Source organism: Falco peregrinus, chromosome 7 (genome assembly GCF_023634155.1).
Source record: "Falco peregrinus isolate bFalPer1 chromosome 7, bFalPer1.pri, whole genome shotgun sequence".
Lineage (NCBI taxonomy): Eukaryota > Metazoa > Chordata > Aves > Falconiformes > Falconidae > Falco > Falco peregrinus.
This window is the reverse complement of record NC_073727.1, coordinates 57,629,339-57,651,292: the sequence shown is the minus strand read 5'-3', so window position 1 is coordinate 57,651,292 and position 21,954 is coordinate 57,629,339. Positions and strand designations below refer to the sequence as shown.

Here is a 21,954-nt window from a genome sequence, read left to right as displayed (position 1 = left end):
GATAATCCAAAATTTAAAAATCCAAACTCTTGATATTTAACTCTACTTAATCCAAATGGCAGAGAAAGAGGTCTCAAAATATCTGTGTATTTTGAGATTAAAATTTGCTGTTCACTTGTGCTTCAGTTTTAGTAGAGCATCTGAGAGCACTTTAAAGTAGTCCTATTGCAGACAGTGCAGAAACACCCACATTTATCCAGCTATGTTTCCCAATTCCAAACTTTATCTTAGCTTCTAAGTTACTCTAATAAATTACTCTGGGTAGGCCTGGATTAAAGAACACAATTGGAACTGAGCAAATTACACAGGTTTTTGTATACCCATTATCAGAAAACAACTTCCGTCAAGTCACACAGAAGTAACTAATCTGTATTACATCAAGCCTTTAGCAGGTCTCGGTTCTAGCAGACATTTGCTTTCAAAGTCCTATGGGTAATGATATGTATTTTACTGAAAGCCTGGAGTAAAAGCAAGCTCCCAAAGCTGCCTTTTCCTAAGTAAACAGCCTAAGTGCGTGCAAAGATGTTTCTGCTGAATGGTGAATAGAGCAAACAGAAAGATGCTGGGAAGTGAGAAGGGGTGACAAGCCCAGCCAGATCAGGTGTGTGAACTGAGCCTGTGCATTTACCTTTTTGTTTCAGCCTTTCCTTCCTCAAGTGTCGCTTTTCTCGGCTGCTGATCTTGGTCTGCCAGACTCCTACAACGCAGAGCAAAGTTCATTTTGAAGCTAACAAGAAACTTCCTTTATTGCCTTTATTGCTTAGCACCAATATAAACAGCATCTGATAGTTTCTGATGCTGGCTGTAAAAGTGGCACCGGGGCAGCAAGTGCTGCCCCAGTCTCGTGCAGCTTCTGCCCTGTGTGCGTCTCTGCAGAAATGCGTTACATAAGAAATCCCCATCACAAACCTTTCTGTCATGTCTCCTGACTCATGTAACTGTACATACTCTTCTGTCCTTTGTGTCAGCCTGATGTGACACCCCTTTCCCTCGGGGGATATGTCACAACAGAGCATCAACTGCCTTGTATGTCTGACAGGTGAAAGAAGATCATGAAAATCTTCAGTCAGACAAGGTTTCAATTTACTGGCTTTCTCTAGCCTTGAACATACTCTGTCCTGCTATGTGGAGACCCTCTGCCACACAGCTGATTTCCACACGCATTCATTCACACAGATAGTGCCACATTTTGCCTCCATCCATGTTCTCCATGACCAAGAAGTCAGGGGAGAGAATGACATAAATGGTTAATAAAAGGAAAAGCACAGTCCCTGGATTTCACCGAGACTTTTGCTCTCCGAAGCATCCCCAAATAATGTGTGAAAACAGTTCAGCTGGCTCATCCGTTCAAAAAATTAAACATCCATTTGAAGAGAGCTGCTGCTGCTTCCCCTTCTCCGCCAGCAGCCTTGCTGTGCTCCTGACCCACGGGCCCACAGGAGGACTCCGGTCCAACAGCAGCGAGGGCTTCTCTTGCTCTCACCACCACACTAATGACATTATAATCTTTTAAGCCCAGAAAAGCTTAGAATTTGTTTTTTTCAATATGACCCTTGGTGGGGTGAGGTGGAGAGGGGCTCATGGGATGCAGTGTATTTTCCAGTGAAATTCCAGCTGCTTGAGCCTTGCTAACCTCTGCCAGATTTCTCCACAGATTTGCCTGCAACCAAAGATCTTGGCTCTGTTCATGGGCATGCTAGAAATTGGCTGTGTATTGCCGCAGCGCCTTTACCAGTCGCAATCATGAGCACAACAAAACACGGCCTGAGAAGACCGCAGCTTCACGGCAAGGGCCACAGGATTAGAGTAAGAGCATGAAGACAAGACCCCACTACCCAGTGGACCTCTGGCCACTTCAGAGAGGCTTCCTCATCTGCAGATCTGCCATCCCTGTGAATGCGGTAGGGACCTGAGAAGTGTGGCAGGAAAGCTCATGGTCCTTGTCCGCACAGTTACACGCAGTAAGGAGCAGATAGAAATGGCTCTCAAACTGGCAGTTTTTCTCAGTAACGCAGAACACTAGAGTAGTAGAGAAGACCTTCCTTTTGAAATATTTCATCCCATGTTATTATTTGGTAATATCAATCGGATAACAGGAGAACCAGATCTTTTGTTACCTTCTTCCTCTTGCAGTTTGTCTTTTTCCACAGAAAGAAGATCTTTTGGCACCTCCTTGTCTGAGCATTGAGCCTTCCTCTTCTTCTTAGGCTATGGTATACAGGAGATACATGGCAGAAAGATAAAACAGGTATTTGCTGCATTTCATCATGAAGGAAAAAAGAGTCAGGGCAATAGTTTTGAAACAGAGACCATGCAGTAGTACTCAGAGAGAGCAGCAGTCGGTGGTCTCGGTGAAGTCTTTAAATGGGGGCAAAAGCCTTCCTGAGCAGATTTTATTGCAAACTCCAAAGCAATGAATGCTATAGCTTTTGGCCTACAAAATCTGACTTATCTGCTACGTTACAAAGCTCACATTTTAGTTCAGCCACCTACTCTATTAGTAAAATTTGCATTCATCATTCCTAAGTCCTAATTTTCTTCCTATAAAGGAGAAAAACCTAAAATTATTTACCCCCTTTACAGTCAGCAATGCTGAAATCAAAAGTTAGGACCCTGCCTATACTTAACCAAAAGAAACTCCACGGAACAGCCTATTTTAATGAATGTTTAATGAACATATCTGTAGTTTGCACTAATCTGAAAGGGCACAGCAGTGGCTGAGGCCATTTTCATATAGCTTGATGAAACAGTAGAGCTAACCTTAAACCTTCACTGTTGAGTGCTCTAGTTTTAACACAGTGGTTCTTGACTCTTCCGAGGCATGATACCCCCACCAGGAACACCAGGCTGGGGGGCTGCTCCGCACTTGGAAGTGTCTGTAAAGCACAGACACTTTCCTCCACACCCACCAGTACAAGTGCTTAATGCTCACAATAAAACCCTTGGCCAGATCCAAGAAAACGTCCCATGTCAGCTCTGGAACTGAAACACAGGAAATCCCAGCTCCCACTTCTGGGCTTGGGCCATGAGGCTACCCCACTTGTGATGGCAGTGACAGGCACTACAGTGTGACTGTGCCAGAGTTACTTGGTCTTACATTCCTAAGTCACCTCTTAAGTGCTCCAACAACGGGAAAAGCAAATTATCTTTAAAAAGAACTACCAAACAGGGAACATTCTTAAAACAAGTATGTGTCTTGAAAGACGACATATAAACTCTAAAGCTCTTGCAGGTACCTTGAGGAGCTTTTTCTCTCTGATGTTGACTGATGTTAGAAGCTGGCCATTCACTGGAACCTAGAAGATGGACAATAAATACATTATGGAATATATAAGTGCATGTGTGTGTATGTAAATATACATGTGAATACAATTATTTGAATGCCTTCCTATAATACATAAAATAGGCTGAAAGACACAGATAAATAACCCCCCATATAAATCTGGGCTAGAATTCGTGGCTTTGTTCCAATTCGAGTTAATTTATTCCAAATTAATTAGTGCTAGCTAAGCCTTTATGAATGTAAATCCAGAAACTCTACATAGATTTATTCCAAAGCAGACATATTTGTGGTTTATCCTAAGATGTGTCTAGGATCAAAGTTGTTTTTCAAATAGGGTAAGCCTGTCTTAAAAAAGCAGCGTAGACAGAAGAAGGCTTATTTTAATTCTTGTTTACTGGTTGGGGTGGACCTTATGTTCCCCCTCAAGTCTATGTGACCAACTGAAAAAATAGCTTTCATCCTACTTAGATCCTGTGAAGTAAACCATGAAAATTAAGGACTTTTCAAATTATGGTTTGGTTAATGTCTTGGCTGTTTCAGGATTCACTGGCAACAACCAACCTCCAGCTACGGCGGGGGAGGGTGTAAATCTGCAGCTGAGCTGGCAAGGGCTGTGCCAGCAAGGGCCACTGCACATGACGCAGAAGCAGCAGCAACCAAGAGAAGGCAGGCTCCTGTTCTCCAGGTGCCTGTTTCCCACCCGACAAGCCCAGGAGCATGTTGCTGAGTGTATGGCACTCCTCCCACCTGCCTGTGCTGCTCTCCTTGTGCAATGCAATCCTCATTCAATGCTGCCCAGGTTTCCTTCAGTTCCATCAGACCTGTTGGGCTGCCCAGCTAAACCCAAAGCTCAGCAAGGAGCCTGATCCAGGCTGTCACCTGGGCGCTGATCCCTCCTCCACCTCTGCCCAGGGCAAGGGGTGATCGGGAGCCCAGACGCCAGGCAGGTGAAGGGAGCCCTGCAGGGAGCAACACCCCTGGCTGCAGCCCAGGGCTGTCCCCCTTGGCATCAGGAGACAGTGGGCACCCTCTCACAAGCTGGTGATGAAGGGGCTTCAGGTCCTCTTGGGGAAGGGAAGAGAGCTGATGCGTTCCACCCTCTACTTCTCCTCCCTTCCCTCACAAGTGACCTCTGTCCCCCAGACACTGTGGCAGAGTTTAACCACATGCATGCTGGAAGACAAAATCTGCTCGATTCAGCTGCAGAGGAGTGGTACCCGCTCTGCACTGCCACAGATGCTGTTGCAGGGCCGAAGAATAACAAGTGCCATAAATGAAAAAGAGAGACAGAAATGACACACACTGCAAAACGCTGCACAGTAAATCAGGAAAGCTAAAATCTGGTAGGTTTTTTAGAAAAAAAAGCTCACTGGGTGGCCCCATCCCTTTAGGTGATAGGGACACCATTGCGGCTGGGAGAAGCAAAGACCCAGAGCCACCTTCTGATGGGCGAGATTACAGCTCTCTCAGGGCCACATGGAGATGGAAGGGAACTCTTTTCCACAGAGCAACAAGGTTTTGTGTGCTATCCCAAAGGCACTTGGAAACATCATCAGCACCTGAAGCAGCTTCTTCTGAGAGACGAACCAATTATTAATTAGACACCAAAAAAGTAAGCTCTGCTGACGTTTGCGATGATTAGTTACTAGCAAATAAAACCCTGTGGGTGATTGCCCACACCTGTCCCCAACAAACCCAGTGGGGCTGCAGTCCTTCAGCCTCTTAGTGCTTAGTTCTTTGGTATATTGGAGATTTTAGAGCTATTTCCCCCCAAGTCTCAGAAAGGTCTGATTTGAAGTGCATGTTAAAACCAGCAAGACAGGCACCTGCATGCTGGCAAATGCTTCATCCCTGGAGGTGCTTGCTTGAAACCTGGACCAGTGACAAGCTTGTGGTAGACAACGGTGTAGCATGGACCTAGCTGGCTGGTGTTCCACTGACACACTGCAGTTATTAGGAGGGGAAACCCCAAAATTGCCAACTTTGCAACATACCACTCTGAACACACAGGCATCACTGATTCTGAGTCTTCCAGTAAAATATCACAGTAACAGGAGCCAAAATCCCTGCCCGATTACATCAGTAATTCCACCAGCTTCAAATTATAAGCTTAAACCAAGTGGTTCGCAACTCTTTTGTTTCCCTTTGCTGTCAATTGCAAACAATATAATTGTTTACAATTATATTCTTCTGAACATTCACTAGCAAAGTAATTATTTCTGTTAAAAGCCAGCCACATTTTGTAATAATTAGCAAGGCCATCTTTGGTTTGTCCCACAGGCAGTCATCTCTCTTCTGAGACTCTCAGGTTAATTTACTTGAAGTTACATTTACTCCGTAAGTCCCACCACAAAACAAACCATTTTCCACATCCTGCTCTGCTCAAAGGAAAAAACCCACTCTGCCTGCAGCAGGGAAGGAAGCAGCCTTAACAGACATAAAATACAACACCAGAGGAATTCTGGTGAAAATTTGAACCACTTAGATATGAAAGACCTTGAGCTTACACCATTCTTTCTCAGCATATGCTCCTGTCTGCTGTGTGAAAATACAAACAGATCATGTCTCAGTGAAAAATTCCTATGCAATATAACTTGTTGGGGGTGGAGGGCTGTGACTTTCCACTATATGGCACAGGACTTCAGGAACACTGAATTTTATGGGATGAACACAAGAAGGGATGACTGGGGGAAGCCATTCAATGTGTAAACACAGTATTCCTTCCCAATCTCGGCAAACTCTGGTGATTTCCCAGGTCTCATAACAAAATCTTCACTGTTTTCTAAAGGCTTTGCAATTGCAACTCCCAAAAAAAAGCGCTTCCAGCAAGACTGCCACCATCAGCAACAAAAACAGCAGGGCCAACTTAAAAGGCAAGGAGGAGGATGCTTTTTTGCCTTCTTTCAGACACACACAGAGGATAAGAGACATCCCACCTCCTCTTAGCTGCTCTTTACATCAAGATGCTTCTGCAAGCATGAGCGACTACACAGAGACAAGGAGGCGTCAAGATTAAGGACATGCAACTGTCTTCCTCCCCCAGGCTGCCATGAGTGAGCACAGCCCAAGGCTGTACAGAGCCCTCACAGAGGCAGGGAGAACTCCAGAGGGAAAACGTTGAGTGTGACAGAGAATGAGGGAAGATGCAAACTACATTGACTCTGACAGACTTGTCTCAGCTGGGGCAGGATCATGTTCCTGGACCTTCTCTCCATACAAAATGACAGCAATCAAGAAGCTGGAAAAATTGCAGTACTGCATTTTAATGTTTTGTCAGTCTGACTGCTGTATACTTTTACTAGACAAGCACAACATTTGCTACTTAAATGATATTTCATCTGCTAGGCAAACATCCCCCTCTCTATCACTGACTAAAAGGTTAAAAATACATTGGTGACAGTCACTTACTATATCCCAGGGGTCTTCAGGATGAATGACTGGCTATTCAGCCCTAAGTACCCACCTGCACTCCTGAACCTTGTTGCATCCTTCCTCATGAGCAGCTGAGTGCAAGAAAAATACCAAACCTGACCACTGACTGGTGATTACCAAACAGCTCACTACTCAGGCGATGATCTTCTTTCAAACCTGAAATATCTGCTGCTTGTCCACCATCCTTCAGTAATCGCAGCAGCTCCCTTCCTTTCATCACCAAGTATTTTTATAAGTTCAACTTCATTTTAGTGGAAAGGTACTACTCTAGCCCGACCTTTTGTATGAAATCCTGCCTTTACCCAAGCCCTTCTCAGGCAGTAAACCGGCTGTACCAACCCCACCCTACCCTATTCTTCCCTTCCTAAGCCCTTCGCATACAGGATTAGTCATGCCTCTTTACCATGCCGTTTGGCTGTTCTGAAAAAGAAAAAGGAATTTTCATTATTTTATTGTGAATTTTCATTATTTTATTGAGCTTAACCTAATGGACTCATTAAAGGGAAATGAATTTGTCAGGGTAATTTTTTCCTTAATGAAAAATGTAGTTTTGTACAGGGACAACACATCTAAACCCTCTGCATTAAGTGGCTGTCTAAAGTTATCAGTGCAATTCCAAATACATTAAATATATGCAGAGAAACAGAATCCGGACTTTTAGTGGAATCAGACTTAGCATATTAATTTCTACTCACATTCTGTGGAACAATAGAAAGATTATTTTTAGTTCATGGCCATTTGGTTCATGACCCAGTGGAACAGGATTTCCCCCCCACCCCCTGCCTTTTTTTTCTGTAACCTAAGGTTATATTTCTGATGATTGCTCTGAAACCTTTATTCCCTTGAGCTAGCATTTAATCTATTTTTACTGTTAATATAGTTCTACATAAAGTCACAAAGAAAGGAGGCAAAGACTAGGTCTTCAAATGTTAAAAAATACGGGTTTAATCATTAATACATAAACTGTGTACTCCAAGCCATAAAACTGTACCCCTAGATGCTTACCTTTATGCATTTCAATACTTTCACAGGACTGGTCATTTTTACAGAGCCAAACACCTTTGTAAGTGTCTATCCGATCAGGAAGCCTGCTTTCAAATTGCAGTGCCACCAACTGGTTACAGAATTAATTAAAAATTATGTGAACATTAGCTTCAGGTTCGCTAACCGCCCTTTGTCCCACTTGGGGAAGGTGCTTAAAACTGCATTCCCTAAGGAAGTCATGCAAAGGTTTCCCCAGAAGAGGGATACTAGGACAAAATAAACTCAGCACATGAAACCCAAGGGGAGCTATTATATGCTTCACACATTGGAAATCTAGGAATTCATTTAAGAACATGAATAAAGATTCAGAAAAATTGTTTTCAGCTACCACTTTCAAAAAACTTTAATTAAATGGGCTGGACACTGGAAATGAACAGAAGCAAAACCATCCCATTCTTGCAGGGGGTCTGTGAACACAAAACCATTTCCAGATTTAAGAAATACTCCAATTAAATTGTTTCCTAGTGCTTATTTCCAGTGCAGAAACTATTTTTTGTTCCACCTTATGTTATACCACAAGATAAATGTGGTGGACTTAGGCCAAAAGGCTGCATTGGTACAGCAAAAGCAGCACCAACATGTGCTAAATTAAAAGAAAAAGAAAGGTTTGTGTGTGTTTAGGAACAAAAAGAAATGGACTTTATAACCAGGGCATTAAATAACCTCCCTGAAACATGCTGTGTTACTACTGAACAAAATATCACCGCAATCCTCAGCTTTCTCAGTAGACCTTCAACAAGCTGAAAACTGAGCAGGAGCCTTCATCTCTCTCAGCACCCTCTGGAATGTCTGGTCTTTGCTCCCCACATGGCACACTGTGAGTTGGGTATTTGCAACGCCACTTGCAGTCCACTGTTTGCTCTCTGAGGATGGGTTCTTCCCTCCCGTGCGCAGAAGCACTGGCTCAGCCACAGGGTAGGCGAACCAAAGCACCAAAGCGCTGCTGCTGCTGGGCCAGCCAGCAATTTGTATTGATTGCTCCATCAGCAGACAATGAGCAATCTGCATGAAAATGTGTTGGGAAATAAAAGCAGCACTGAGTTTCATTAATTCTGAATCAGATTTTCATAAATGGAAGCAGACATCCTGGCCAGTCCGGCTTTGCCATGTGGTCCTGTGGGACTTTAACCTGGAAGACTTATTTCCTAAACCAATGGGAACCAGGTGAATGGGAAAGGACAAGCCTGCATTTGTCAAAGAAAGGATGGGGTTTAAACAAAGCAAGAGTGGCCAGGGAGACAGGAAAGCACCAGCTTCAAAGAAAATTACTCAGTCCTAATAGCTAGAGAAAGGGTAACACAATGGCAGTTTGTGCTAAGGTGACAATGGGAAGCCACAAAAACATACTGGGTTCCTTAGCAAAAGAAACTCAGAGGCTTTTGATGCATGGCAGAACATAAAAGAACTTCTTTGGGCCATGCCTGCTCACACCACTAGACACACGTACCTGCAAAGGGGAGGGAAAAGAGAGCAGGATCTTGGGTTTTGATCAATACTGTAAATATTAATCATATTAACAGCTATTACTGATATGTGTTAATACAATGTTTTCCCTGACAGAATCACTTCAGACAAATAGATTCCCAGTAGGAAAAAAGAATCTGTTGGAAGGGAAAATTATACAGGAAACACATGCAACAGACAGAATTGTCTGGGAAACCTACTGGGAATACATGAAATTTTCCCCTTCATTTGAGGCACCCGGTAGAGGAAAGAAAGAGATGGTGCTACCATCAAAAGGATGCTCCAAGAACCTCGTGGAAAAGAATGTGGGCCATCAGCACAGAAAATTTGTTCCTTTGCACATATTCACAGGGATGAAGTTGCCTGTAGGGACCCCTTGAGCACTGAAAGGTAACAAATACAGACTGATGACAAGAAGCAGGAGCCAGAACTACAGCTGTAGCCATTCATATCTGAAGGTAATTCCAAGAGAAAAATTAGAGAAGCAGCTCTGAGATGCTATGTATTGTAATATGTAATGCCTACATTACATACCCTCCCACTGGCCAGCCTTACCAGGACGCACAAGAGGCCAGAGAAGCCATATACAGCAGCTATAAATTCGGGGAGCTGACAGGTACTTTCCTCAGCTCAGCTGCTCTTATCATCTGATGAGACGTCTGGGGAAAGACAAAAGAGTTTCCCCAGCATGAGTGGATTAAAACCACTGTTGCAAGGAGGGATGAAGAAATCAGTTTCCTGGGATTTACTATTCTAATTAATCAGAGCAGCATTACATCAAGGGATCAAGTCTCCATTTTAAGAAGGCAATTACCAAACCCCAACACCTTCCAGGATACTTACAAAATCAATTCTCATCCAAGACTGCTGTATGAAAATAATTGTGGAACAGTGTTGCATTGGCATGAAAAATACAGTATAACCAGAAAAGGTAGGAAAAAAAGATCTATCTGCATACCTCTGGAGCTGAGGAGACTGATCTTTAGTTCTGGTGTTGTTAAGCAATCCCCACAAGAGGCAAAAAGTATCTCCGGTTTCTAAAGACACTTCTGAAAAGCAGAAAGCTTTCTTTTGGGATGTATCAGATAATACATATTTTTAGAAGTTGCCTAAGAAAGATGATATCACCGCATTTGTACAAAAAGCTCTTCTTTTGGACTGACCAATTTACAGAACAACCTAAAACCTATGAATAAACACAAACCCCGAAACTCAACAGCAATCTTGTTCAGATCAGTTGGCTTCCAGCAAGCCTCGTTAGCAGTTTCCTAAAAGACTCTTTATTAGGGAAAAGGTTATCTTGAAAAAGACTGAACACCCTCTAGCATCATTTCTGGAGATTTTTTTTGTGTATGACAGCAGCCAGAATGTAACTTGTTATGTGTGATGCATAGTAAGATCACATTCAAAATGTGCTTTTACGGTTGTGTTGGGGCCGTGCACCCATTTGAACAAAGTTTGTTCAACAGCCTTATCTCATAGGGGCTGTGAAAGCAATTTAGAGCAGGTCTTAGAGCGTGCAGCCTGCTCAGAGGCTAGTAATCACCGCATCCTGTTACTCTGCTATACACCAAGTAAACAAGTAGTGAGATGAAAGGATTGAAAGCTGCCTGCCAGCAGGACTGGCATTGTGAGAGACAAACGTAGTTGTGCACTGTTGCATTTTAGTGACTTGGACCTGGGAAGGATTTGGATGGAGGTGGCTGGGAGGGCTGGTCTGTGGCTGGGAGCTGCAGGCTGGGAAGGAGCCCTGGGGATTGCTGAGGGCGCGCTACACCCTCCAGCAAAGGCACCCTGGGCAGGCTCTGGCTGTCTATTGCTATGGGGCATAGGGGCATGCAGAAGAAAGGAGATTGGTCCTACATCAGAGGAACTGCAGCCCTGTAAGGGCAGATTCCCCAGGGAAGGCAGTCTTGCAGCCCACCCATGGGGCAGCGGCTGGGAATCACCAGCAAACACACATTCCCAAACCGAAAAAATAATTAACTGCCTAGTTTCTTTTAATTAAGATCTTGGCTTATCCCCCACTCCAGGATATGCAGATGTTTGGCTGCTGGGATGTATCAACACACCTGAGCACCGGAGGCAATTCGTCTCTTAGCTTCATACCTCAGCAGGCAGCAGAGAGTGGCTCCCACCCTGCAATACCTGCGCGCCCCAGCTTATGGCATTGGCCACGTCTACAGATGGAAGACTTTGTTATTAATAATATCTCTGATGCTGCCTTGGTAGAGATTTTCATATGCAAATTTCGGCATATTAAAGGTGTTCTGCTGTTCTGGCATCCTTGCATCAGCTAAGTGCCAAAGCAGCATGGAGCATTTTACACTTACGTAAGGAGATAAAGTTTTTGCCTCAAGGATATGATGTTCCAAAGCCAGAGATAACATGATGGGAAATGACAAGGAGCCGTGGAGAAGGGGGGTAGGGAAAAGAAAACGAGACAAACAGAGAAGAGAAAGGGCTGGCTACTGTCATGGGAGGACAAGCCTGATTTTTTCATTTCAGCATGTAAGATATTTTCCCCAGGTTATCTTTCCTTAGGATCTTTTAAGTTATTTTTCTTGATCATCCCCTTCTCATCCTCCATGTCCTTAGGACCATATTCTGCCTCTTCTGCACTTACAGAATAATCAGTGGGTCTGACATAAAGGATGATTCTACCCTGTGTAAACGCAACTGCTAGAGCCCAGCCCCTAAAGAGCAGGAAACCCCCAGTGCAGCAAAAGATGAGAATAATGATAGAAACTGCAGATGACTGTAAACAAATTTATCCCTTCAGTTTATCTCTTTCTGCTCTTCTTTGGTTTCTGCTACCCAGGCCTGTGAGGTACAGCATCGCTGACCAGAAAATATCTATTTGAAGCAGTGTCTTCAGCTTAAACTAGTAAATCCACCACCATTGCAGCACCGGGCCTGTCTCTGACAACAGCATATGGAGGTCCCGCTCTTTCTGTCCCACACTGCCTCCAATAATTGGTGGCTCTGCAAAATTTTAATTTGTCCTGTAGCCATCTAGTCTACTGAAGTCATCTAGTATCGATGATTATAATGCTATAATAAAATTCTTACTGAAGTCACCCTTGACATGGGCAGTTCTGTTTGGATTGCTTTTTGATTTAATTGTTCTTTACTAATTTAGGGATACCTATGCTGCTGGGCCAAGATTCTGCTCTTACTGATGAAAGACAAAATACCTTAAAATGGAACAACCTATTAAAAGCTAATACAACTAAAAGTTAAAACTTCCACAGCAAATAATAAACCACTGAAAACTAGTGTTATGATGGACAGCCTGATATATTTATATTCATGAAGAAAAAACCCACTTATTTTACAGCCTACCTCACAGAGCTTCCACCCCCACCCCCCCAAACGGGTTTAGTTTATCTTTCTCAGAAGTGAGACCTAGGAGATACTAGTCAGATAAACATGTTCAGAAATGCTTGATGTATTAATTTTAAGTACATACTTACTTATGTTCAGTATGTTCTCCTGGGAGTTTTACTTTCCATACTGCAATACCTTGGTGAAACGGTTTTCTGTAATTTATCCTCAGATTTTCTGCTACAGACAGCTTACAGCAAGTCAAAGCGACACAATCATGATGATGTCATACAGAAACTTCATCGCAGTGCATCATATCAAACTCAAACATATATTCAACAAGGTGGCCGTGGTCATCAGCTCTCAGCTACCAGCATGTATTAACGCAATAATAATGAAGCTTTGCTTCGAAGTAAATATACATTATTAGGACATTGTATAAACACCACAGCTTGCATCCTCCCTCTTAATATGATGGACATTAAGTGGAGTTACCTTAATTCCCTGCACTCGGGATCAAGCCCATATGGAGCTATGGTGTTAGACAACGTGGCAGAAGAAATGCCAAACCCAGCAATCCCAGGCCAGGTGCTCTGGCAACCTGCTGCCTTGCCCTGTAACCCTGATGCCACCACGGGGCTCGCAGAGGAACGCTGAGTCCCTGACCCCTAAACCACCCAGAGAGGTTTGGGGCGCAGCATCTCCAGACAGGACGGGCTGCCCGGGAGCGCGGGATGGGGGGTGGCCGTAGCAGAGGGGGCACCCCGGGCTGCCCGGCGGGTCTGCAGGGAGCAAGGCAGGCAGGAGGAGAAGATGCTGGGGAGGAGGGAGGGAAGGGTGCTTGTCCCGGGCAGACCCCGGGCAGGGAGCGAACCCCCCCGCCGCCCTTACCTGCGCCGTGCGCCTTTGTTCCTCGGGCTGCCGCGCCGGCAGCGCCCCAGCCGCCCGGCCGCCGGCCCCCGCGGGGCCATCCTCCTCCTCCTCCTCCTCCTCCTCCTCCTCCTCCTCCTCCTCCTGCGCCTCCCCGGCGGCGCGGCGCGGGTGCCCCGGCGCGGCCCGGCCGCCTCGCAGCCCCCGCAGGACCAGCAGCGCCGCCGCCGCCGCCGCCAGCACCAGCGCCGGCCAGAGCAGGGCCATCAGCCGGCCCGGCAGCCCCGCCGGCCCCAGCTCCCCCGCGCCCAGCGCCAGCCGCACGGCCGGCCCCAGCATGGCCGCCCCGGGGCCGCCGCTGCCCCCGCGGGGGACGCTCCGCGCCGCGCACGGAAAGTTGGTGCCGGAGCCGCGCTGGCTGCCGCAGCCGGGAGCGGGCACCAGCGCGGCTGCGGAGCCGTGCCGGGCGGGGGGACCGGCTGGTCGAAGCGGAGGATGGGGGGAAGCGGGGGGGACGCGGACACGTCTGTGCTTGCGGGAGGGGACTCTGGTTGCGAAGGGTTCGGTCGTGAGAGCGGTTGCGCGGTGCGTGGATTGGGGGGGGGAGCGCGGGCGCTGCCGGGGGCGGTGTGGGGGGCTATGCCGGGGCTGGGGGAAGGAGTTAATGCACTGAACGAACGCGATGCGGTTCAAAGCAGCGGAGCCGCGGACATGAGGATTAATTTGAGAGCAGATGCGTGGTCGAGGATCAGGATACGCAGGGATGTCCACAAGTGATGCATTTTTGCAAAATTCTCCTGTCTAGACAGAAGAGGTTTTAGGAATGTACTTCTGTTCTCAGGCACCGTTACAAATAATGTCATTATCAAGCAACATCCCTGTGATAATTAAAAGAATTGCCTATGTAATGCAAGGCACGATGTGTTCCCGTCTAGTGCTGATCCTCAGGGAAATGCCACCACTAGCAGAACCCTGGGCAGCGTGCCTCAAACCACAAACCTCTTACTTTGCTGGATGGAAAATTTCTCCACCCACCTGATGAATAAGTGCAGGTGATGCTCTCAGAAAGTCTTTTTTCAAAGTCATAGAGCTTCTTTAAAAGTGGCAAGTTGTGTTTTATCCTGGCCTATCTAGAGGGACAACCTCTGAGAAATAAACGGAGGGAAGGAGCGAGCCCCTAATTTAGACGCGTGTCTCTCCATGTGGTCATGTCACACCTGGCACAAACTCAGGGACTCACCAGGGCTAGAGGGCACTACTGCAAAGAAGGTAGGGAGTAAAGCTTAAATAGACCTGTATTAAAAGTCATGTTTGTAGTAAACCCAGCGCAGAGAAGGGGTTTGGTAAGAAAATGGTCTTTCTCTGTCCTGGCTTTATTTCACACCCAGTGGGGACTGCTCTCTCCTAGGTGCAGATCCAAGTGCTGGAGCTGAAACCCAAACACACACCCTTGCAAGAGGCAGCAATGGGGAAGGCTCATTATCCATCCTTCCGTTGGATTGACAGCTCTTCAGGGGGGAAAGATTTATTAATCCTGTGTCCTGGGCCTAATTCTTATTCATGCTGAACAATGATATGTTTTGAAAGCACAATAAGGTGTCATAGGACTGTAGAAATGTCCAGACAAAATACAGGAGGATCGTCAATAAAATGATGTGTTGAACGGCTTTATGGGGAGAAGAAGGTTTTAGGAGGGAGGGAGAAATGCTGAATACTCAGGAGAGGGCCACAGGGATATGGTGGTACCTTGAATGTTGTTATTTGGATGGGAAGTTTCCATTTAAACACGGATCCCACAAATTATCTGTTTTCTGTTCATCTGTCTCAGCCTCCTTATCTTCAAAGTTCAGCACTGAGTAATCTTGTGGTCTGAAACCTCAGAAACTGGTGTTTCTGTTCCTAGCTCTGATACTGATTTCTTTTGAGTATATGCCTATCTTGTACCTACCTGGAGCCCTAAGGTGGTAACTGAATAGTCATGTGCAAATGTCAGAGACGGGGGGGACTTCCCCTGAAGTTAAAAAATGGCAGCTATGTGATTGGTTTTATGACATTTTAGTTTGATACTTGTCTTTTATTTTTTCCCCGCCTTGATACCTGTGTTCATAAAATGAATCTCTCCAGGTCTGAGCTGTTAAAACGGATACAACCTGTATCTCGGATCATAAATATCACTGCTTTCAGGTCCTCTAAATTAGTTTGCTTTTCTTTTTCCCAGGGAAACATAAGCTGAAAGACATTTCAGGAGTCAGCATTGCTTAATTGACTATGAGATTACTGCTATGCAACATTCCTTTCAATTTCTTTTTTTCCCTCTACGAAATAAAGGCAGTTACTGTGGCTGGCCTGTAATGGTATTAATTTTCTAAGATAAGCATCACCACATTAGACCTTTTTCTAGTATTAATACAGGCTTATTTAACAGCATATCACTTGCAGTATTGGTCTATGAAATTAGCATAAATTATCATGATGTCACGTTATATGGAAAGCCTGATTTTTTTTGTCAAGTGCAAGAAGGTATTTTTCTATTTCGGTGACATAAAGTAATTACAAATGTCTGATGGGGAGTTGTTCTCTATTCAGAGTCAGAATGGGAGTCTAGTAATCAGGAGCTGGAACCATCTATTTGGTATGGATCAAAATGCAGTTCATGTACACTGACAAAATAGTGCAGTCGCTAGTGCCTGACGGGCCTTATTCGAACCTGTCTGCTTCTGCCTGCAGAGTTAGTCATTGGAGATGCTGAAATGATGAAGGTAGCCTTTGGGAGCTTTTCTGGGGACAAATTCAGTCTTATTGGTGTTTAAATGTTTCATGCAAACAGTTTGATTTTGACAAAACAAGGTTGCAATTGAAAAAAAAGAAAAGCAAAAATCCTGTTTTGGGCAGTTACTATGGCAAAAGGAAACCAGAGTTTTCTAGCTGAAATGAAAGCATTAACTTTTATTTAAATTTTCTATTGGATTGTTAGAAAATGAAATTTTCTGGAAAAGTAGGGAACTAAATTTTTTAATAACACTTCACAGAAATTGTAACATCTTGACCTGCTGTATTAGCAATAGACTTAAGGATTCACCCACGGAAGCTAAGAGAAGTACCCTACTCTGACACTGCTTGTGTTTAATCAGCAGCAGCAGATGTGGTAGAAAAATCAGTGATTTCAAGTCAGAGGTGTAAAGAGAAAGCTTTTAAACTGCCTCAGCAAAGAACGCCTTTTGAGAGGCGGCGAAAAGACATCTTGGTAGTATTTAATACTCTTTAATCAGCTTCCCTCAACTGGGAGTTCAGAAAACTATAGCTGAAACAAGGCAGGCGAGTTTTGTTTCTAACAGCTGCTCAGAAAGCCTTGAGTAAGGGGAGAGAATGAGCTGTGTCTCATTCAACCTACAAGCAATGGTTGTTCAGAGCAGACACTTCTCAAAATTACAAGGCTTTGTCCTCCCTCTCTGAGACTACGGGAATTTGGGCTAACTACATGGAAAACCATGGGGGTTTGCACTGCTTTGAGTGACACGGAGCAGCTCTCCTTTTGGTAGCTGGTTTCTGTGCTCTGAGTCGGGAGCTGTTTCTGGCAAGCCCTGTGCAGAGGCAGGTAGGAGGATGTTCAGACACAGCTGAGTTCAATGCAGAAGTCTCCATTTCAGGCGGTCGTGGGTAATGAAACACTGAGCGAGAACATGTGCCCTGGGCAGCGACTCCTGCCATGGGGCCCTGCTTCTGGCTGCGACCCTCTTGCTCTGCTGTAATGAAGCTATTTTACAGGCTGAGATGGTCTCACAACCCGTCGCTTATTTACAGGCTCAAAAGGATGTTTGCACCAAATCCTGAAGTTCACCTGCTAATATGCAGGAGATGTATTCATAACATGTTGATGTAATTCACAAACTTTTCCCATTTTTTCTCCTGTCTGAAGCCCTGGTGCACTAGGGACTTTCCATGGACATGTGAAGCTGGTGAGCTACTAAGCTCATTTTGCCTATCGATGAGGAAACAGCAATGTGCTAGCTGCACGTCTGGCAAAAGCATGACAATAAGCAGTACTAAGAGAGGAGTACTCCATCTGTTCATGCTATTCAGCTCTTTGCATGGCTGCCCACATGGCCAGGTATTTGCCATTAAATATGATGATTAATTCCTTGACAAGTTGGTATCTGGCCTAGCAGTCCAGCATTTCCTTTTGGCATCTGTGGCTGCCTTGAGGAATGCAGCTTTATAAATTTTCACTAATTATCTAATAGCTTTTGAATCTCTTGTTTCAGTATGTGGAACTGGTGTTAATTGCAGATCTTCAACATACCATTCTTAACTGATTGCCCTAGTAAATATGTTTAACACTAGCCTTGGTTTCCTGTACATGATTCATTCAGTTGGTAAGTGATCCGTCTTTGTTTGCTGTCAAAGTCTTTGAGTTGGAAGAGGACTTTAATCATGTTACTTGGCTTTTCTGAATAGGGAGAAGAAATGGAGTCAAATAAGCACACAATGGTCATGCAGTCAAAGATGAACCATGGCCTGGGTTTTTTTCACAACAAAGAAGTTGTGTAAGCTTCAATTTCCCTTTCATTTTCATAAAGAACATATTGGAAACATCTATTCCGCCAAAGACATGAAATTAAACCAAAGAAACAAAAACATCTTGGAAGGAGGAAAGAAGGCACTTTCCCAGCTTATGCGTTAATTAAGACCAGTCAAAGAAAACTGCTTCAAAAGGAAGGAGGAAGCCAGCAGTAAGCACGGCTGCAACTGCTTTTAATAGGCTATAGCAATGGCATGCATGGTAGACAAAATCATAGCAGGCATTAATGCAACAATGTCAGTTCAAAGGGTACAGCAAAAAAGTTGGAGGCAAGACTGAAGTTACTGAATGGTAAAATTTTTTCATGAGCATATTTGTCAGCAGCAGTATGGGACAAAGGAACTTGTTTAGCAGAACACAATCATCTTGAGAACTATAAACACTGCTGGTTTAAAGATAAAATCAAAGGCCTTGAAAGCAAAGCAGAAGCAGACATAAAAATATGCATAGTTGGCTTTCCTGAAGGTGAAGAGGTTTGCATCCCTGTTAATTCAGAAAGAAGCTGTTAAGTGCCCCAAGTTGCTCTTGTACCCTTAGCACCCGCTCTGCTCTTCCCCTGGATGAAAGCCTGTGCAGAGCTGCAGGAATATACAGCAGCAGTGGCAGGTTTTCTGTGCATCCCATCAGCAGTGGAGATCTGGGAATCTGGAGGGAGAATTTATTCCCTTACCCTCTACAAAAAAGCTGAGTGCAACCTACAACATACTATTGTAAATATTTTATACCATAAAAAATTGATTTGTCTAGCAGCAGAGGACAGGACTGTTACTATGTTCCTTACATGCATATTTGTTCTCAGTGCTGTTCAGCCTGTGCCTCTGATCCAAATGTCTGGGAAAACAGATGGTAATTTTCTATGTCTTTTGACAGGCTGTTCAAGCTCTTGCTTTAAAAACTTCCTAGGTCTCTTCATCAGTGATCAGCAGCACATGTGCATATTTTCCATATAATGATGACTACAAGGAAATTTCCTAAAATCACGATAAATGTCTGTCCTTGCTGTGTTCCAAACTGGCATACGACACAGCAAACACAAAGTAAATTACTGATGACACACTGTTTATTGCTATAAAAAACAACATTCAGAGAGATGCAGCTGACACACTGGAGGGAAGCGATCATTACCTTCAGGGAGGCTTTAATGTCAAAAATGTATGAATATGTATACACAGATAAAAGTGTGACTTATGCTACAGCGTTCAGACAATATCATTCTCATGTGATCGAGGTATCAAAGGCCACAGAATTTTCCCTAGATAGGCTTACATGACCTCTGTATCTGAAGAGGATTTTCCACTCTGATTTGGAGACTTGACAGTTTGAAAAATGTACTGCATCCACCACATCCGTCATGGTTTCTTCTCATGTTTAGTCATCCTCCACGTGAAAAAAGCTACATGTTGTTGCTAACTTAATATCTAGTTTCCCACCACTGATTTCGGTGGCTATCTCTGACAGAGATATCCCTCTTGTTGCTGCTGTACTCTTCCTGAGAAAGTACTTCAGTGTCACAAGTTACATCTTAAACTCACTTCTGATAAACACAGATATTAAATCTCTTCAGAGTTGTCACCAAAAGGCACTTCCAGCAGGTCTCACACTATTCAGGGGGTGGTGGTGGTCCTATTTTGCACATCCCCTTGACCTCCTCTGTGTTGTCATATGGAGAGGTAATATTCAGCCTCTTTAACCTATTCACTTGTTCCTAGCATATACACTGTGGGATCATTTTAGCTCTTTCCAGCACCAATGCATTAGGGGCACCAGTGGAGCTGCCTGCTCGTGTTTTTCCTGCTTCCTAGCCAGTTTACTAATTTCCATTTGGAAATATTTATTGGATTACTAGAGTAAATGACATCTACAAACTAGCAGGACTTGTTGGTTGCTAGCAGTGACCTTTATGTGGTATCCTTCCTCTGCAAAGGAGAAATGATGTTTCTACACCCCTTGGCCTGTTTTGTCAGCTCAGGCTAAGCTCATCACAATGTTGGGAAGAAGAAAAAGTTTAATCCTTTTGTAATTAACAGGGAATCTGGAGCACTTACAAATAGATCTTTTTGAGGATACTGTAGGAGAGGTTTATGGTCGTTGTGTAGGCTGTTAGCCTTGGTCAGTATCACATTAGCAGACAAAACCCTGATGCATTAGTGTTGCTTTCAGGTGGTCTGTCACATCCTATCTGTCCGGCCGGTGTGGTCAGTGGATTAAAATTTGCTTCTGCACTGTTTGCACTACCACTTTCTGTTATGAAGGATTATTATAAATGCATTTGATTCCTTATATTCCTGGCATACCTCCTGAGAGTAAAAGTAGCTTATGGAGGCTGTATTTACATGGTGCTCTGTAGGTATATGCCTGTTTGCTCTGCCCACAGTATACATGCATCTGGTTGCTCAGACCTGGCTTGTATTCAGTGTTTTCACATTTGAGGCAGAGAAATTGTGAGCCTGGCTGTAAAAGACCACAGCGAAGTAGCCAGAGCTGGCCCAGCACCAGAGCTTGTGCTCCAGAGGGATGGTGAGGAGAGCTGGGGCAAATCTTCTCCGCACGGGGAGTCAGACCTGAGACTTATGGGGCTGCTGCCCCCCAGATGTAACCTGATCATAGATGATTTATTGGTTTATCTTCTCTACCTTCAATCCCAGGTCTCCATATACCTGAAGGAGATCATCCTTCTTGGGCACTGCTGTTGAGAAAACCCCCAAAAATTCAGATGTTGTGGATTGCTGTGGTCTCCTGGACCCACAGAAATGAGTGACCAGTTCTTAAGTGTCGTGTGTGTGAACCCTGTAGTCCCAGGGAGCTTGCTGGCCCTTGCATAAGAGAAAATGCGTGACCCTGGTTCCTTCAAAGGAGATGTCATACCAAAGGCCTGAGTCTCCTCCATGGCTGGTAGGTGCCTGGGATGTGAGTGTTAGCACAAAGGTTTGTTTTATTGAAGGCTCTGTCCTGTGAGCAGCCAGGTTGAAGACCTGGAGTCACCACAAAGAAGCTTCTGGATCTGGCTCTGCAGAAGAAATCTTTGTCTATAAAAATTTTTAATAAAAGTAAAAGTTTGTAAAAAACTTTGTAATAAAAGAAGTCTTTTATAAGTGACTGAGCCCTGAGGTTTTTCAAATTGCTCTTTTGTCTAGATCCCAGACTTGTGTCCCTGAGTTGTGCCCTGAGGATCCAGCCAGAGTCAGAGCAACCTGCAAGATTCATTGGGGTTGCTGCTCCTCTGCTGACCCTGCCCCAAAAATGCAGCCTTTTGGGATGAACCCCGCAATTTTTGTCTCCTTCCATAACCCAGGGAGCTGTGATTTCACCATAAGGCATGTGACAATGCAAGCAATGAGGGCAGTCATTTTCCATTTTATAATAGCCATAGCAACTATGTAAATTAGACCGGCAACATTTAATTTTGGGGGTTGTCTCTCTTAATTTATATAATTAAGCATTCGAAGCCAACTCACCACCCTGTTCTCATGCCACCTTGCCAGCCACGCCATACAAAATTTTGTTGCAGCAGCAGTGTTGGAGACTCCCATGCATAAGGTTGCTTGTTCCTCCACATTTCTTCCCAAACGCAGTGTTTCAGAAGGGAAGGCTGTGTTTGGCAGATGATTTTTAAAAGGGAGTATCTTGTAATTTTCTGAGTCTCTTTGGGAGTGCATGTTTAAGCCAAGCTCAAGTTCTTTAGCTCTTCCATACACCCCAGGTTCCTTTCACGTAACATTTTCCTAAGTTTAGTGTATTGAGCTTAAGTTCACTGTATAAAGCATCTCCAGAGAGACGATGGCTCTTTTTTCAGCTGTCAATAACTGTGCTGCCTGCAGCTTGCTGTGGTCTTTAGATACCATGCAAAACATGCAATTCAACACATGCAAACCAGGAAAATGAAAACTGTTTACCCAGCATGGATCAGAGGCAGTCCTATTTTTAAGCCTAGCTCGGGAATGTGTGCAGCAAAGTG

The 21,954-nt window shown here is 44.5% G+C and overlaps 1 protein-coding gene across 2 annotated transcripts in view; it reads right to left on the bottom strand.

Annotated features, from left to right (window-relative positions):
* LOC114012958 (protein LYRIC-like) overlaps positions 1-13,955 on the bottom strand; it is a 30,792-nt gene extending 16,837 nt beyond the window's left edge. For both annotated transcript variants that reach the window (XM_027790904.2, XM_055810855.1), the window contains exons 1-4: positions 13,442-13,955; positions 3,237-3,296; positions 2,118-2,208; positions 629-697 (exon numbers count right to left, since the gene is read on the bottom strand). In XM_027790904.2, coding sequence (XP_027646705.2) covers positions 629-697; positions 2,118-2,208; positions 3,237-3,296; positions 13,442-13,759 — 538 coding nt within the window. In that variant the 5' untranslated portion in view covers positions 13,760-13,955. The remainder of the gene's footprint in view (positions 1-628; positions 698-2,117; positions 2,209-3,236; positions 3,297-13,441) is intronic.
* Positions 13,956-21,954: the final 7,999 nt, after the last annotated feature.